The sequence below is a fragment of the Manihot esculenta genome, chromosome 8, assembly GCF_001659605.2.
Source record: "Manihot esculenta cultivar AM560-2 chromosome 8, M.esculenta_v8, whole genome shotgun sequence".
Classification (NCBI taxonomy): domain Eukaryota; kingdom Viridiplantae; phylum Streptophyta; class Magnoliopsida; order Malpighiales; family Euphorbiaceae; genus Manihot; species Manihot esculenta.
Genome location: NC_035168.2, coordinates 16,826,480 through 16,844,189, shown reverse-complemented (window position 1 = coordinate 16,844,189; position 17,710 = coordinate 16,826,480). Strand labels below are relative to the sequence as shown.

Here is a 17,710-nt window from a genome sequence, read left to right as displayed (position 1 = left end):
TTTTCTCTACATTCAAAACTTCCCCATTTTATTTTATTTTTATTTTTTATTTATTCAATAGAATTAATTTACTTATCAGTTTCTGTGGGATTGATTCTACGTACTATTATCATAAGTTTTATTTTAAATATGAATTTATTTTTAGTAGTTTCGACACCCATCATAAACATTTCTAAAATTTGATAAAATTCATAAAGTACTTTTTATTAAATTTTTGATAATAAATTAATTTCTAAATGTAATGTCTGTCTAATAAAATGATTCTTCCATAAAAAAATACATTTATGATGAGTTGATCATTGACTATAGGTTAAATGCCTTAGCTAAAATTTCCCTCTGAGTGGTTAATATTTTTAAATAAATTACACTTTAATCTCTGAATTGTAACTTAATTAATAGATAAATATTTATATTTATAAAATCAAACACTTAAATTCCTATATAATCAATCCATTCAAATTAGAGATCATTCTATCCATAATTCTGTTAGTCAATCAATTAAAGGTATAATAAACATTTCAAATATTTAAAATATTCTCATAAACACTTAAATCTTTTTCAATATAAGTGCATAATTATTGGACAAACTACACTTTATTTTCTAAATTTTAGCATAATTGACGAATTAATTCTTATATTTTTAAAACTAAATTCTTAAATCTCTATATTTAAACAGTTTGAAATTATAATTTCTTTATCTATTGTAGACATTAATTCAAAACTAGTGATTTATTAAATTTTCTTATAAAAGTACAATTTTTTCGTAAATACTTTTTTATACAAGTTTACAATCTATTTAAAAATTATTTGGTACTACTTAAAAATAGTTAAAATTATAAATATTTTTTGAAAATTTTAAAATTAGAAGTATTAAAATATTTTAATAAATGAAAATTAAAGAAAAAATATTAAAAATTAATTAAATAAGATATTATAAATAAAAAATAATAAAATTTAAATATTTTTTGAAATAAAAAATAAGCAACAAAATATTTAAATTATAATAGAAGAGAGGACAAAATATTTAAATTATAATAGAAGAGAGGACCCATTAGAGAAATAGTGTATAATTTTAAAAATACAATAACTGATTCACCCAGTAATAACATATATATTAATTATTATTTTATATAAAAATAAAATTTTCATATATAAAAAATATAAATTTGTATCACATTATATAAACAATTTTTCATATATTTATTATTATTCATATAAAAAATGAAAAATACATAGTATCAATTAATTTATATGGTTAGTTATAATTTTTTTTATAATTTATTTATTATTAAAAATAAAAATAAAATATATATGCTGAAATTTTTATTTTATTATGATTAATATATTATATTAACAAAATTAAAAAAATTAAAAAGTTACATATTAATAATAACAATAAAAAATTAAAAAATCATATAAATTATAATAATAAAAATAATAAATTATAATTATAATAATAATGATACAATTTTTATTTTAAAATTAAAAATTATTAAATTTTTTATTTTTTTTACAGTTATCTTCTTTATTTTATTTTTATAGTAATAAATTATATATTTGATCAATAAATATTTTTATATTATTTCAAATTAAAAAATAAAATAAAATAAAATATTAAGATTTATTTTTCATAAATCAATAATTTTAAATTTAAAATTAAAATATAAAAAAAGAGTAAATTTACATAAAAATATATTATTTATAAAATAATTTTATATTATTTTATAAAATAATTTATATTATTATATATAATAATAATATAAAATATTTTAATAATCGTATAACTTGTGGACAAACTATTGATTTACAAATAATTGCTTGACTTTTCTGGATCCATCGGCCACTTGACCCCGTCTCCAAAGCTAACCCATCTAAATCTAATTAACGTATTTGTTTTTTTTCTACAAAAACAAAATATCCCACATAGTTTAAAATTAGGAAAAAATCCCTTTAATTTATTATTCTTTTACTTTTTATACGTGGTTAATTTTAAAAATTTTAATTTAATTTTATATTAAAATAATATTTTATAATATAAACTTTTTATTATTATTTCACGTGGACGCATTGGTCCCTTCCTCCATCTAAATATTAATCAATAAATAGCTTGAAGCGTTGTGACCTTTAAGAGTAAAAGCAAGCATTACAGGCGGAGCATGGCGGAGAACAGAGGTAGCATCGCCTTCTTCGCCACCTATAAACCACCGGTGCCTCTGGACATATACTCTTGTCCACTTCCACCCACAGGGAGGCACGATGAGCTGCACATGACCGATGGCTTGTCCAGCAACTACGACTGCCGAATCATTCCATCAGAAGCTCTCAAGACAATCATCAAGCGCCCAAAATTGGCTTCCGAAGCCAATGAAGCTGATGTTGATTCTGGTCGTCTCTCAGGCTTGATTTTCGTCTCTGAAAGAGACAAAAACCTCGAGACTCTTCATATAGCTCTTCGCTTTACTGAAAAAGTTAAAGTCTTTAGCTTCTCTGATGTCTATGGCACATTCAGTGATGTTCGAATGGAAGACAGTGGTTCTATTGGCGGTGGTTATAGGGTCGGTAATCGTACTATCGATCATTATGTCGTCTATGTCACTACCAAAGACACGCCAAAAGACCGTCGTCAACCGTGGACTGCTGTTTATAAAACCAATCTTAAGACTGGAAAAACTGAACGCCTCACCCCATCAGGTTCATTCTTCTGTTGTTTTCTCTATTAATTACCACATACCTTTATATATAATATCATGCTCTTAAATGGTGGTTGAAATTTGAATTTCTATTGAGCAGGGGTAAGTGATTTAAGCCCCTCTGTTTCTCCATCTGGAAGAAAGATAGCGGTTGCATCATTCCAGGGAAAGGGTTGGAACGGCGAGATTGAAGATCTACAGACTGATATTTACGTGATGAACGTGGAGAAGCCCCCTTTGGAGCGCAAGAAAATTATAAAAAATGGTGGGTGGCCAACATGGGGAAGTGACAACATCATATTTTTCCATAGAAAGGTTGGGGATTTTTGGGGTGTGTTCCGATTCGACATTGCTAGCGGTGAAGCTGTCCGTGTGACCACGGATGGAATTGATGCGATAACTCCGGCGGCCATCAGCGACACCAAAGTGGCAGTGGCAACTATCCGTAAGAAATCAAGCTTCAGTGACGTTCGTGGGGAAGCACAGTATCGGCATATTGAGATTTTCGATTCATCTGCACCAGATCAACCCATAAAAATCACTCAAATAACCAGACCAAAGGCTGACCATTTCAACCCCTTTGTCTTAGACGGAGGGAAGCGCATAGGTTACCATCGTTGCAAGAGCGATCTTCTCAACGTACGTATTGATTAATGAACAAATTCCTGTAAATTTTAGCTATATATGTTTAATTAAGAGTGTTAGTTGCACAGCATGGAGACGAAATCCCAAGAAATTTCCACAAGCTGCACTCTCCACACCCAGATGTAGGACTTTTCAGAGTGTCTGGTGTATTTCCAACATTTTCCAAGGATGGCTCCAAGCTTGCTTTCGTTGACAATGAGTTCAAAGCTGTGTGGGTAGCTGATAGCCAAGGACTGCGCATTGTCTTTGAGGTATATGTAACAAGAATAGAAATTGTATATAGGGAAATCTCACTTTTCATATATCTAAGGTAAAAGTATAAATGATAGTATGCATATAAAATTAGTATGTTGAATACATCTATATGTTTGTAATAATGTTTACATGAACTCAAGAGATGTAATTATGTTAGATTTTATAATTGCAACCTGCATTAACGGTATTTATAATAAATATAATGGGCTTTATTTGTGTAGACGAAAGGTCCAGATAATATTTTCTCACCGGTTTGGAATCAAAATCCACAAAAGGATATACTGTATGTATGCATGGGACCTTCTTTCAATGCTGGAAAAACATTGGAAATTTGCGCTATTCCCAATGTGTCTAGTGGTGCAAGACAACGTCGCAAGCTCACAAATAAATTCAATAATGCCTTCCCATCCACTAGTCCAGACGGTAATTAACTAATTTCTTAGTTATTCCTTGTTTCACCAATGCTCAGGTAACCAATTAGCATGTCAGTAACCAAGAATCGTTCACTATTACAGGAAAGAAATTAGTTTTTCGATCTACAAGAGATGGAGGAGATAAGAAGCACAAGAATCTATACATAATGGAGAATGCAGAAGTAGGGGAATATTTAGATGGCACAATAACAAGACTAACAAATGGGCCATGGACTGATACACATTGCCAATGGTCTCCAAGTGGAGATTGGATAGTATTCTCATCAACACGAGATAAGCCTAAAGATGCACCAGAAACTGACAATGGTTTAGACCCAGGATACTTTTCAGTATTTCTAATAAAGGCAAACGATCCATCAGTTGTGGTAAGAGTGATAAAAAGTGGAGATGACCTTTCAGGACATGTGAATCATCCATTTTTTAGTCCGGATGGGAAAAGCATTGCTGTGACTTCAGATCTTGCTGCAGTGTCTGTTGATCCAATTTCTTTACCTCTGTTCTTACATTCTGTGAGGCCATATGGAGATGTGTTTACCGTTGATATAAACACAGATGATATAACTAAGAACAAGGACGTGAAGAAATTTAATCGCATCACACATAGTAGATATGAGAATTCTACACCTACTTGGACTATGTTCGCAACTGCGGATCCTAATGCAACATGGAACCTGCTTTTGAAGGATGGCTACACTCCATCATGCCCTTATATGTATCCTGATGGAGGTGAAAGTTGGCATATGACTGGCCACCTCTGCATTCCAAAAAGATGCTGTTGATTACTTTGCTTGTTCTCATCTATTATGCTTTTGTTTGATGTTCCAGTAACTTTGTGTGCTTGTTTTTGAACTAAGTTGCTTTTTTAAAATAAAGCTTATGAATATTGCTTTTATTTATATGTGCATTTTTTATCTGAAAATTTTAATATTGGATTGGATTTTTTTAGTACTACATGTTAAGTTTCCTTTAGTGTTATTTTATTAACAAATTCTCTTTTTACATATAAAAAAGATATCTTCTCTAAATTTCTCAATATAAAATATGAAATTTTGATGACATTTTTCATAAAAAAAATAATTTATAACTATTTATCTGCATAACTATCTATTTTCAAATCGTCTTTAAACCAAATCAGAACATAATTTACTTGAAACAAATAACCTACACTAGGAGTTTAATTCATATTTATTACATAATTAGAAATTAATTATGATCATCATAATGAATTCTGACATTATTTCAGCAAGAAACCCATAAAACATATATGATTAATTTTATTTTACTAATACGTAAATCATCCTTAAAGTTTTTAAGTTTCAAATTTAATTATTTATAAAAAGTAAATAAATATTAAAAAATTATAAAAAAACCCCATTTCCATTTAAATTCAGAATTACACATCACTTTTATGTATATTACTTTTTTTAGACGTGCAGTTTACTCTATTTGTATACTCAGTATATATTTGTAATTAAATTTAAAATGTTTTTTTTTTAGTAATACAAGGGAAGAAACAGAATCTCTTTCATTTCAACAAAAAAAAGGAGAGAAACAGAAAAAGGATATAATTAACGCTGAAAAGCAACTCGTGCAATATTACTATTGATTAATATAATTAAAAACTATAAAGTATTAATAATATTTCATTATAAAAAAAATAAAAAGTAGTGATAGAATTTACCGATCAAATAATTGAAAAAGTGGTTGTTAAAGTAAATTAATGATCACTTACTGATTATTTAAAATATCAATAATGAAATTATCAATCATTTACCGATGAAAAATTGTAGTTATATTTTTTTATTTATTGATTCCATAAGTCTTAAAAGAACTTGATTTTGATAATATCAAAATTTAATGAATTATGTATATTTAATCATGTTTAGTATCAAACGTAGAGCATTCGGATAGTTTTGAAGAAATAGAGGAATTATCTACGTTGGAAAGGAAGAAACTCTTATGGCAATATAGGATGAATCAAAAGAAAAAGTAAAAAAGATATCCCTAGAATTAATCGTAAAAGAGTGAATGAGTTGATATGTCAATAATAATTTTTTTTTTTATCTTATTCTACTTTAAAGAATTTTTCTTCAAAACGAAAATAATGTTTTAGCTGTGTTAAATTTTTTTGAGGCTAAAATTAGATATTTAATGTTAGATACAGTTTGAATTTAAGTATTTAATTTCTGTCTATATTTATTTTAGCTAACTACTTTCAGTCTGCGAGAATAATTGATTTTAATATGCACAAATCTCAATGTTTTAACGGCTAGTATTTTTAAATTTATTACCGTTGAACTACTTCTATAGCTAAGAAAGAAATTTTTTTTCAGACATCTATTTAAGAGTTTGAATCTCGTCATAAATGAGCAATGAAAGTGTTGATTTTCTAAGAGCATTCAAAACCCTTGTGTTAAAGGCTTTTCATTCATATTTCTGATTTTCATTGGTAAATCTTCTCTCTGTCATCTTAATAGCATCCTATTGTAATTGCTGAGAGTTGTTGAGAGTGTTTCTTTCTACAATCAAAATCTATATAAGGTTGATCAAGTGTGTGTTCACTTAATAGAGGTTTTAAGCACTTATTAAAACTTAAGTAGAAGCATGAGTAGTGAATCAAATGTGTAAAGGTCTACAAGCACCTGAGAAGCTTGCTGTTGTATGAAAGGCTGTTCTCTTGCCTGTTAAAAGAGTTTTAGTGGAGCGAAGGCTCAAGGAAGGACCTTGGAGAGTGGACATAAGCTGTGTTTGCTGAACCACTATAAAATCTTTCTATTTGATTTTCTTAACTCTAAACTCTTTACGTTTAGCTTTCATTATTTACCTGAGATATGTGTTTTAAGTTTAAACCAGTGCTGATGAAAATTTGGTAAAATTAGCTTGTTAATTTTATTTCTACTTTTCATTATTTGCTTCTGTTGAATAGATGCGTATCTATGTTTAGCTATCTTTCAAAATCCTTCAAGAAGACTTTTGAAATATCTGTTTCAATCTGTCACTCTTTCACATTTAGAATTAGTAGCCACAATTTTTCATTAAAGTTTAGATCAAGACTGAAAAATTGATAAAATGACCCATTGACCCCCTCTTGGTCACTTATCTTGAGACAAAAAATTCGTATTAGAGCTGTGCTCTCTTGCTTGAGGTTCAAATACCTTAGAGAGATCCTAAAATGGCTAGTTCTTCTAATTCTGCTGGCATACATGCACCTTTAGCCGAAAGCTATTCAATTACACGACCACCTATTTTCAATGACACAAATTACTCTTTTTGCTCCAGTTAGTCATTTGAGATAATGTAACGACCCGAAAATCGGACCGCCACCGGCGCTAGGGTTCAGGTCAACTTAAGGTCGCCGAAACCCGTAGCAAGCCTGCTATACTCTCTGTGTACCTGTAAATCCCATACATGATCATACATTTTCTGTGAAAATAAAAAACTTTCCTCTGAACCAAGGCTCAACCTGTGCATGCACTATCTATGTACACAGACCCCCTGACCAGAGCACTCATCAAGCTCTAGCTGAGTCCACACAGTATATGTTAAACCTGGTCATCCATACTCATCAACTGGACATATACATAAAAACAATAGACCATGTTTACAAAAGGATTTACAAAACAAACTAAGTAAGTCAAGCACGATAACTTATATACAACTATTACATCTCTTTGATATTACATGTCCACACTATAATATTACAACACTCTTTTCTCTTCCTGTACCCTGCTGGACTTTTCCTGTACACTGATCCTGCAAAACTGGGGTTAAGGGAGTGGGATGAGCTCTATAGCCCAGTGAGTAGAACAGTAAAATAAGTCATTAAAACATGATCTTATGGAATGCATCATATCACAGACAATTCACATCAAGGGTAAACCCGTCACCACATAGTCCCAGTATCTGTTTCGTGCCAGGCCGTAGAATGGGGTCTTGGTCTTCCTGTACTGTATATGTATACGTGTATATAACACCTGTACTTACCATTTGCCAGGGCATAGACTGGGCACCTAGTCTTTACTATACCTGCCAGGGCGTAGACTGGGCACCTGGACTTTACTATACCTGCCAGGGCGTAGATTGGGCACCTGGACTTCCTGTCTGGAACTATTGGATCATTCAACATTCACCCACATCAACAAGTAAGTATGCAATGCAACATCTTTGTGGATTCTAATGCAATCAACCTATTGCATAAGCATGGTGCATGAAATATGCTAAAAGCATTCAATGTCTCAATTAAAACGAGTATTAAGTTTAGTTCCACTCACCTCTGGCTATCTCTGGACTGACTCTGCAAACTCTGAAGCAGTACTCACTGCTGCTCTCTTTGGTTCCTCTGGTCTGTGCCTACACAGATGGACTCAAATGAGGGACCAAACTAGCTCATAAACACCTCTATAAAACTCCCCAAGAATCCCCTTAGACACCTTAAAACAACCATGCAAAACATGCAAAGGAAGGCTAGACAGGGCACTTTCGGCAGCAGGTTCGGCGGCCGAAAGTCTTCTCCAGAGACGAAACTCATGCACCTTCGGCGGCCGAATCTCTACTTTCGGCAGCCGAACCCTTTCGGGGGCTGAAAGGCACTCCAGAGACGAAAGTCCATAACCTTCGGTGGCACCTTCGGCGGCCGAAACTCCCCTCCAGAGCTAAAAGTCCAAACTCTCGGGGGCAAGCTTAGACAACCGAAGCCACCTCCTCAGCACATTCGGCGGTCGAACCTTTTTTCGGCGGCCGAAGCTAGGTTCATCAGCAAGGCAGAAGCTTGCTCTGCCTCACGCCAAAACACACCAAACTTTCTCAAACTCAACCCTCTCAATTCCTCAACATACATATACTCTAGTATATGCACAAAGGGGTCAAAAACTACCTAAAACCCCAACTCAAACATAACACAACACACATAAACATACTTTTATCAACAAAACACCAAAAACTCACTTTTTACCCTATTCATGCAACTCTACCCAAAACTTCCATAAAACTTCCATAAAACATGAAAAGAAGCTCAGGATCTTCACTTACCTCTTGAAAACAAGAAGATGAACGATCCCAACATGGAGATATGGAGCAACTCTCCTTCAAACTCTCCAAACTTCCAAATCTTGGGTTTTTAGGTCAAAACTTTCAAAATAACATGAAAATCAATCAAAACTTTGCAAGATTTGATGAAAACATGAAGAAACTCCAAGAAAGAGATGGTCTCACCTCTGGAAAGTGAAAGAAAAGGCGGATGCTTATCCTTCCACCGCTTGAGGGCCTTTTATAGGTGACTGGCTAGACCACCTTCGGCGGCCTAACGTGAAATCAAAAGCCATGCATGTTCGGCGGCCGAACATCACCTTCGGCGGCCGAACCTGGCTTTTCTTCCTTGGCTCATTTCTTTCAAAAACTCATTTCCTTTATACTTTAAAACTATGAACATATCAAAACAGTTTAGAAAAACATAAATCTTACCCTTCTAAAAGCTTCCGACATCCTGAATTCCACCGGAAAGTAGAATTCCGACGCCAGACTCTAGCCGGGTATTACAAGTTTTAAGTCAATTAGTCATTTCTTGTTCCAGTTATGTATTATTTGCCCAAACTATATACCAGACATCAATTTCAAAGCAACAGTCACTTTGATCTTGTATAAGTTTACTTTGGTGAATATTTTGACCTAACTCTCTTATGAAAGTTTTACCTTCTCGTCTTAGATTTCTACTGTATCAAAAATAGCCTGAATGAGATATCTATAACTTGACTTATAACAAATTAAACCCAGGTTGCCAAAAAATACACAATAGGTCCAGTAGTGACCTGATTCATAAAGTTAATTTTAGCTCTATTTTTAGGTCCATTAAGCCTAGAATTTGACCTTTTGGTCTTCATGAAACTTTATTTTGATGCAAATTTCACTGAAATTAGATATTTCAATTTTTAGTCATATCATCAAAAATACAAACTGCTCAAACAAAATTTTATCAATTCAGTATCTCAATAAACCTTTACTTAATTCACAACCAACCCTCCTTCATTTCCACATTAATCATCTAAAAGCATTCAACTATAGTAAAATTATAAACTTTTACACAATTAACACTATCAATTAGCACACACAAGTTAAGGATTTGATAAGCACAAACCAAACAAGTTAGTAGCGCTTTTATATATCCTCCTTCTCTTTCCCCTTTGTCTTGGGGTTTTGGAGAGCTTCTCCTTCTATAATTTTATTTCAAATTAAATTCTAGATTTAAGTAAAATTAAAGTAAATGTCAATTATTTCTATAGGGATTTCAAGGAAACCAAAGCTCTCCACATCTGCATAAACTTTTTATGCTAATAGAAACCCTAAGCCATTTTGACACTATCTACTTAATCAATTAACTCAATAAACCTCTTCTACTACTAAAGGAATCATGGAAGGGAAGCAAAGAGGCTGAAAGGGGAAAGGAACTCACTCTTCTATTCTCCAAATTTCCTCTTCAATTTCTCCTCTAATCTTCTCTTGTTTGCATCTCTACACTTAATTTCAGCTCTCTTTCTTGATCTTTTTTTTTTTTTTTGCATAAATTGGATTGAAGATAATGATGATTATAGCTAAAAATACTGGCTGAAGGAAGAAGAAAATGGGGTAGAAGGAGAGAAAAGAAAGAGAAGGGAGAAAGTAAAGGAAAAAGGTGATGAAATATGTTGTGATCATGTGAAGTCTTGGCATGATGCATAGCATGGCCTTATTAACCTATGAGATTGGTTATTGTTATCTTTATATGGGATGTAATTTTTAAATACGGCCTACGTGTCATTTATTTTAATGTAATAATATAGATTTTCTTTTATTTTATAAATGGAGATCCACAAGATGGAGGAGAGAAGACTCGTGCTTCCATGTTGATGGTGGAGTTACCTTCTAATGACGAGTAGATTCCATGGTGCGGACAAGCAAGCTCAAGATATAAAGATATGTTCCATTGCAACTAATTTAATAGGATTACATCTAAGTTGCCCCTTATGATCTTTATATTAGCTTATGAAGATCATTTTTAGATTTTGGCTATGTTATATGACGTTTACATATTTTTGTCATATATTAGTATGTGATACTATACATGATAGTTTATATATTTATATGCATATAGGATGCCATGATATATAAATGCAAGAAAACATAATTGAAATTGAAAGTTGAATCCCCACTATAAATTTTAAGTTTTAATGCCACCCATGTATTAAATACCTATCAAGACTAAGATCACTAAAATGTAGGTTTTGTCAAAGTAAGGTGCTTAGGTTATCTACACTGCTTGTTCTCATCTATTATGCTTTTGGTTGATGTTCAAGTAACTTTGTGTGCTTGTTTTTGAACTAAGTTGCTTTTTCAAAGTAAAGCTTATGAATATTGCTTTGACATATATGTGCATTTTTGTAACGACCCGAAAATCGGACCGCTACCGGCGCTAGGATCCAGATCGACTTAAGGTCGCCGGGACCCGTAGCAAGCCTACTATACATCCTGTACACCTGATAAAATCCCATACATGATCATACATTTTTATAAAAACTTTAAACTTTCCATATACCAAGCTTGACCTGTGCATTCACCATAACTCTATACATACAAACCCCATACTAGAGCCCTCATCAAATGCTCTAGTTGGGTCAACATTACATACATCAAGCTTGGTTCAACATATATTATCATTAAAACATTTACATAAAGATAATGTACAACAGGGATTAACCATACATTAAGGTCAAGCACAATACTAATCCTTATTACATTACCTTACAATACCTTACATTACATTATTTTACATATCATTACATGTCTACTACTAGACTATTACATCATGCTATACCGAAACTTTGATGACTCTTCCATAGCTACCTATGCTCTTGCAACCCTGGGGGTTAGGGGAAAGGGGTGAGCTACTAAAGCCCAGTGAGCAGAACAGTAAAACAGTTTATAAACGTATGCCATTATGAAATGCAACACATCACAAACAATTCACATCACAGATGGACTTATCACCACTAACCCTCTACATAGTCCAATTGTGCCAGAGGCATAGAATGGGCCTCATTGGTCTTTCTCTTAACATAACATATCCAATGTGCCAGGGGCGTAGAATGGGCCTCACTGGTCTTTCTCTCACATCGTGCCAGGGGTGTAGAATGGGCCTCATTGAACTTCCATACCGTATCATAACATATTATATCGAGGGCTAGTGGGTCATCCAATATCCATCCACATCAACATCATATTATGCAATGCATCATATTCGTGAATTCTAATGCAAAACAACCTAGTACATATCATGGCATTCGTGATGCATGAACATGCTAAAAATTTCATTTACTTTAAAACATAGTTTAGTTCTACTCACCTCTGGCTAACTCTTAAACAACTAACACTGATGGCCTCCTCGGTTCCTTGGGTCCGATCCTACACAGGTGGACTCAAATGAGGGACCAAACATACTCTAACATGACTCTAAACATCTCCCCATAAACTCTCTAAAACATCATAAAACATGCATAGAAAATATGCAAAGGAAGGCTGGGCAGGGGACTTTCGACGGCAGGTTCGGCGGCCGAAGGTCCCCCCAGAGCCGAAAGTCAGGCACTTTCGACGGTCGAAAGTCCTTCCAGAGCCGAAACTCAGGCACTTTTGGGGGCAGGTTTGGCGGCCGAAACTCTCCTCTAGAGCCGAAAGTCCAAACTTTTGGGGGCAGGGTTCGGCAGCCAGAACTGCCTCCCCAGGCAGGTTCGGCGGCCGAACATGGCTTCGGCAGCCGAACCTAGGTTTCCAGAGTGGTAGAACCCGATTTCGCTTTATGCATTCAGCCATCCCAACTTCCCAACATGCATTCAATTATTCTAAAAACATGCATAAACACTTATTCAAGCATATAGGGGTATAAAACTAGCCTAAACCCCAACAAACATCAACATGGCATCACATAAACATACATTTACCATCTAACTAACATAAACCCTAACATTTTACATCTACTCTAAACATGCATTAAAATCCTTAACCCCCTCTTAAAACTTATTTAAAGCATCATAAAAGGCGTGGATCTACACTTACCTCTTGAAGATCGAGAGGAGATGTGATCCAAACTTGGAGATTGGGAGAAATCGAGCTCCGGGGGTCTCCAAGCTTCAAAACTTTACTCTTAGCTCAAAAATCTTCAAAATAAAGTAAAAACTCATCAAAACTTGAAGGGATTAAAGGAAAACACAAAATCAACCACGGAAGGGCGAAATCTCACCTATACCCGAAAATAGAGAGAGAAAACTCACCCATTTTCGGACATGGGGCCTTTTATAGGTGGCTGGCCAGACCACCTTCGGGGGCCAAAAGAGCTTTCGCAAGCTCCCCATGTTCGGCGGCCGAACTTGAGGTTTGGCGGCCGAACCTGGGTCTTCCTTCCTTGGTCTTTTCTTTCAAAACTCATTTTCTTTCTTCATTAGAACCATAAAAACAGATAAAAACATTTTAGAAAACCTTCATTTTACCCTTCTAGAAGGCTCCGACATCAGAAAGTTCTGGATTCCAATGGAGATTCCGTCGGAAGGTAGGAATTTCGATGCCGAGGTCTAGCCGGGTATTACATTCTTCCCCCCTTAAGAACATTCGTCCCCGAATGTTCAACACACAAGCATAGCATGGCATAACACACATAGCAATAAGGAAGCATACATAAAAACATAAAACACTAACCTTAGAAGAGATAAGGGTATTGCTGGAGCATGGACTCCCGTGTCTCTCAGGTACATTCTTCTATGTTGTGGTGATTTCAAAGGACTTTCACCATCGTGATTTCCTTGTTCCTCAGCTTTCTAATTTGTGTATCTAGGATCCGCACTGGCTGCTCAACATAGGTGAGATCTCCTAGGATCTCTAGATCAGGCTCATTAAGAATCTTGCCCGGATCTGATATGAACTTTCGTAACATGGAAACATGGAAAACCGGATGGATTCTCTCCATTGAAGCAGGTAAGTCCAACTTGTACGATACATTCCCAATCTTTTGCAAGATTTCAAAGGGTCCGATGTACCGTGGAGCTAGCTTACCTTTCTTCCCAAAACGAATCACCCTTTTTATAGGTGTAATACCCGGCTAGACTCCGGCATCGGAATTCCTACCGTCCGGCGGAATCTCAGATGTCGGGACGTTCTAGAAGGGTAAGAATATGTTTTTCTAAAATGTTTTTACATGTTTTATGGTTTTAATGAACAAAAGAATTGAGTTTTGAAAGAAAAGCACCAAGGAAGAAAATCCAGGTTCGGCCACCGAACCTCATGTTCGGCCGCCGAACTTGGTGGAGTTTTGGAGTCACCTTTGGCTTCCGAAGGTGGTCTGGCCAGCCACCTATAAAAGGCCCCATGTCCGAAAATGGGCGAGTTTTCTCCTCCATTTTCGGGCAAAGGTGAGTTCATGCCCTTCCATGGTTGGTTTTGAGGTTTTCCTACAATCCTTTCAAGTTTTTAACAAGTTTTAACCTTGTTTTGAAGATTTTTGGAGCTAAGATCAAGATTTGAAGCTTGGAGACCCGGAGCTCTCTTCCTCCACTTCTCCAAGTTTAGGTCGCCTCCCCTCTCGATCTTCAAGAGGTAAGGGTAGATCTTCAGCTTATTCCATGTTTTAAACAAGTTTTATGAAGGTTTATGGGGTAGAAATGCATGTTTAAGCTAGTTGTAAAAAATGTTAGGGTTTATGTAGATTTGAGGATAAATGTAGGCAATGTGATGTTATGTTGTTGTTTGTTGGGGTTTAGGCTAGTTTTATGCCCCTATATGCTTGTTGGCATGTGTGTGCATGTTGTAGAATAGCTAATTGCATGTTTGGAAGGTTTGGGAGGCAAAATGTGCATGGGGAGGCTGAGTTTTGCCACTTTGGAAGAACTCAGGTTCGGCAGCCGAAGGGACTTTCAGCCGCCGAACTTGCCTGTGGTGGCATGTTTGGCCGCCTAAGCTTGCCCCCGAAAGCTTGGACTTTCGGCTCTGGAGGGCAGTTTTGACTGCCGAAGGTGCCGCCGAATATGCATGAGTTTCGGATCTGGAAGGACCTTCGGCCGCCGAAGGTGCCGCCGAAGGTACATGACTTTCGGCTCTGGAGGGACTTTCGGCCGCTGAACCTGCCGCCGAAAGTGCCCTGTCCAGCCTTCCTTTGCATGTTTTTCTATGAATATTTTGTGATGTTTTAGGGGATTTTTGGTTAGATGTTTAGAGTTATGTTGAGTTTGTTTGGCACCTCATTCGAGTCCGGCTGTGTAGGATCGGACCTGAGGACCCGAGGAGCCCAGCAGTAATAGCTGCTTCAGAGTTAGATCAGAGTCAGCCAGAGGTGAGTAGAACTAAACTATAATTTAAAATAATAAAGTTTTGAGCATGTTCATGCATCACGAATGCCATGATATATTTAGGGTTGTTGCATTAGAATCTCACGAATATGATGTATTGCATTCTATGTTGTCGATGTGGATGGATGTTGGATGAACCATTAGCCCTCAATATGATATGATGATTAATGAAAGTCCAAGGCTGCCCATGTCTACGCGTCCTGGCATTTATTTATGTATGATGATTAATGAAAGTCCAGGGCTGCCCATGTCCACGCGTCTTGGCATTGTATTGTGTTTAAGAGGAAGTCCTGTGGAGCTCCGTCGAGGGCTGGGCACATTGGATGTAGAGGGTTATTGGTGACAAGTCCATCCGTGATGTGAATTGTATGTGTTGTGATGCATTTCATGAAAGCATGATTTATGGCAATGTATTATGGTTCTGGTCACTGGGCTTTTTAGCTCACCTCCTCTCCCTTAACCCCCCAGACTTGCAGGTTCAGGATAGACCGGGGAGTCTTCAAGATTGAAGTATGTTATGTCTATGTAATAGTGCTAGTAGTGGACATGTATTGTAAAAAATAGTTTAAGGATGTTATGTAATGTAAAGAAGTGTATTGAGGTTTAGAATTGTGCTTGGCCCTAATGTATGGTTATCCCTTTTGTACATGATCCTTTAAATGAAATGTTTTAATGATGTTTTTATGAGATATGAACCTAGCTTGACATATGTTATGTTGACCCACTAGAGCATTTGATGAGGGCTCTAGTAGGGGTTTTATCTATATGGTTTTAGTGCATGCACAGGTCAAGCTTGGTGAATGGAAAGTTTTAAAATTTTATGAAAATGTATAATCATGTATGGGATGTTATCAGGTACACAGGTGGTATGTTAGGCTTGCTACGGGTCCCGGCGACCTAATGTCGATCTGGATCCTAGTGCCGGTAGCGGTCCGGTTTCTGGGTCGTTACAGATTGGTATTAAAGCCCTAGGTTCATATGGTCGGCCCTAGGTTCATATGGTCGGACCTAGGGAGTATTGGGCTCATAAAGGTTATAGAAGGGCAAGCACAATAGGAAAAATCATGTCCACTAGGATAGGATGTAGAGTCATGTCTTGATGATGATATGAATTGCCATGATTTCATACATGTGCATTAATGATATGATATGTATGTATGGGTTCATGTATTTCCACATGAACTATTTGATGCTAATGTTTATGTGTATGTTGTGTTGCTTTCAGAAATAGAATGAGAGGCACTCGTCGATCTGCACGATTGACTGGAGTACCACCAGAGAATGAGGGCATGGATGCCCATCCTCCTGCATTGCCAAGGGCAATGTCATGCAGATCTAGTAGAGAGAGAATAGCGAGGGACCCTAGAAGGTCTTTTGATGCTAGTAGAAGGGTTGTAGATCAGGGTGGGAGTTCAGCAGATGTGAGGGAAGATATGGATGTTGATCAAAGGAGAGATGGAAGCTTGGGTGTAAGCATGTCTGAGGAAGGTATAGGGGTGTAACGACCCGAAAATCGGACCGCTACCGGCGCTAGGATCCAGATCGGCTTAAGGCCGCCGGGACCCGTAGCAAGCCTGACATAAAACCTGTAAACCTGTATAATCCCATACATGATCAACAACATGCATAAAAATTAAAACTTTTCTTTCCATAATCATCAACCAAACTCAACCTGTGCATAAACATAAACATAACTTTGATCCCTCTGTGGGATCTCATCTGTGCCCTCAATGGGTAACATACATCTGTTGAGTTGGTTTACATAAACATCAATTCAAGATTTCTAGGATCATGTATAAAAAGGGATACAACATTCTATGGTCAAGCACACACTAACATCCATAAAACTCATTACATAACTATACTGTACTTTTACATTACAATTTGATCATGTCCATTGCTAGCTATTACATAAGCATGACTTCTTTACTCTATCCGGACTCCCGCACTATACTGTACCTGCAAGCCTGGGGGGGTAAAGGGAGAGGGGTGAGCTAAAAGCCCAGTGAGCAGAGCTATTAAAACATATTAACACTATGCTCTATGAAATGCATCATAACACAAACAATTCACGTAAGGGTTGGGTGAACTTGTCACCAATTAGTCCAAGTTAACTCTGTGCCAGGCCGTAGCATGGGGTCCTGGTCTTCCTGTCATACATACATTACTTACCATTATCCCAGGGCCTCCTCTGGGCTCCTGGTCTTCGAGTCCACTATCGTGCCAGGCCGTAGAATGGGGTCCTGGTCTTTCCTTACTCTGTGCCAGGCCGTAGAATGGGGTCCTGGTCTTCCTGTCTTGGACTAAATGGGTCATCCAACATTCACCC

At 35.9% G+C, this 17,710-nt stretch overlaps 1 protein-coding gene across 1 annotated transcript; it reads left to right on the top strand.

Annotated features, from left to right (window-relative positions):
* The first annotated feature begins 2,115 nt into the window (after window positions 1–2,115).
* Window positions 2,116–4,920, top strand: LOC110607480. The gene is made up of 5 exons (XM_021746603.2): window positions 2,116–2,691; window positions 2,791–3,329; window positions 3,404–3,586; window positions 3,812–4,013; window positions 4,106–4,920. The coding sequence occupies exons 1-5, from the start codon at window positions 2,157–2,159 to the stop codon at window positions 4,801–4,803; spliced, it is 2,157 nt and encodes a 718-aa protein (XP_021602295.1). The 5' UTR covers window positions 2,116–2,156; the 3' UTR covers window positions 4,804–4,920.
* The last annotated feature ends 12,790 nt before the right edge of the window (window positions 4,921–17,710 follow it).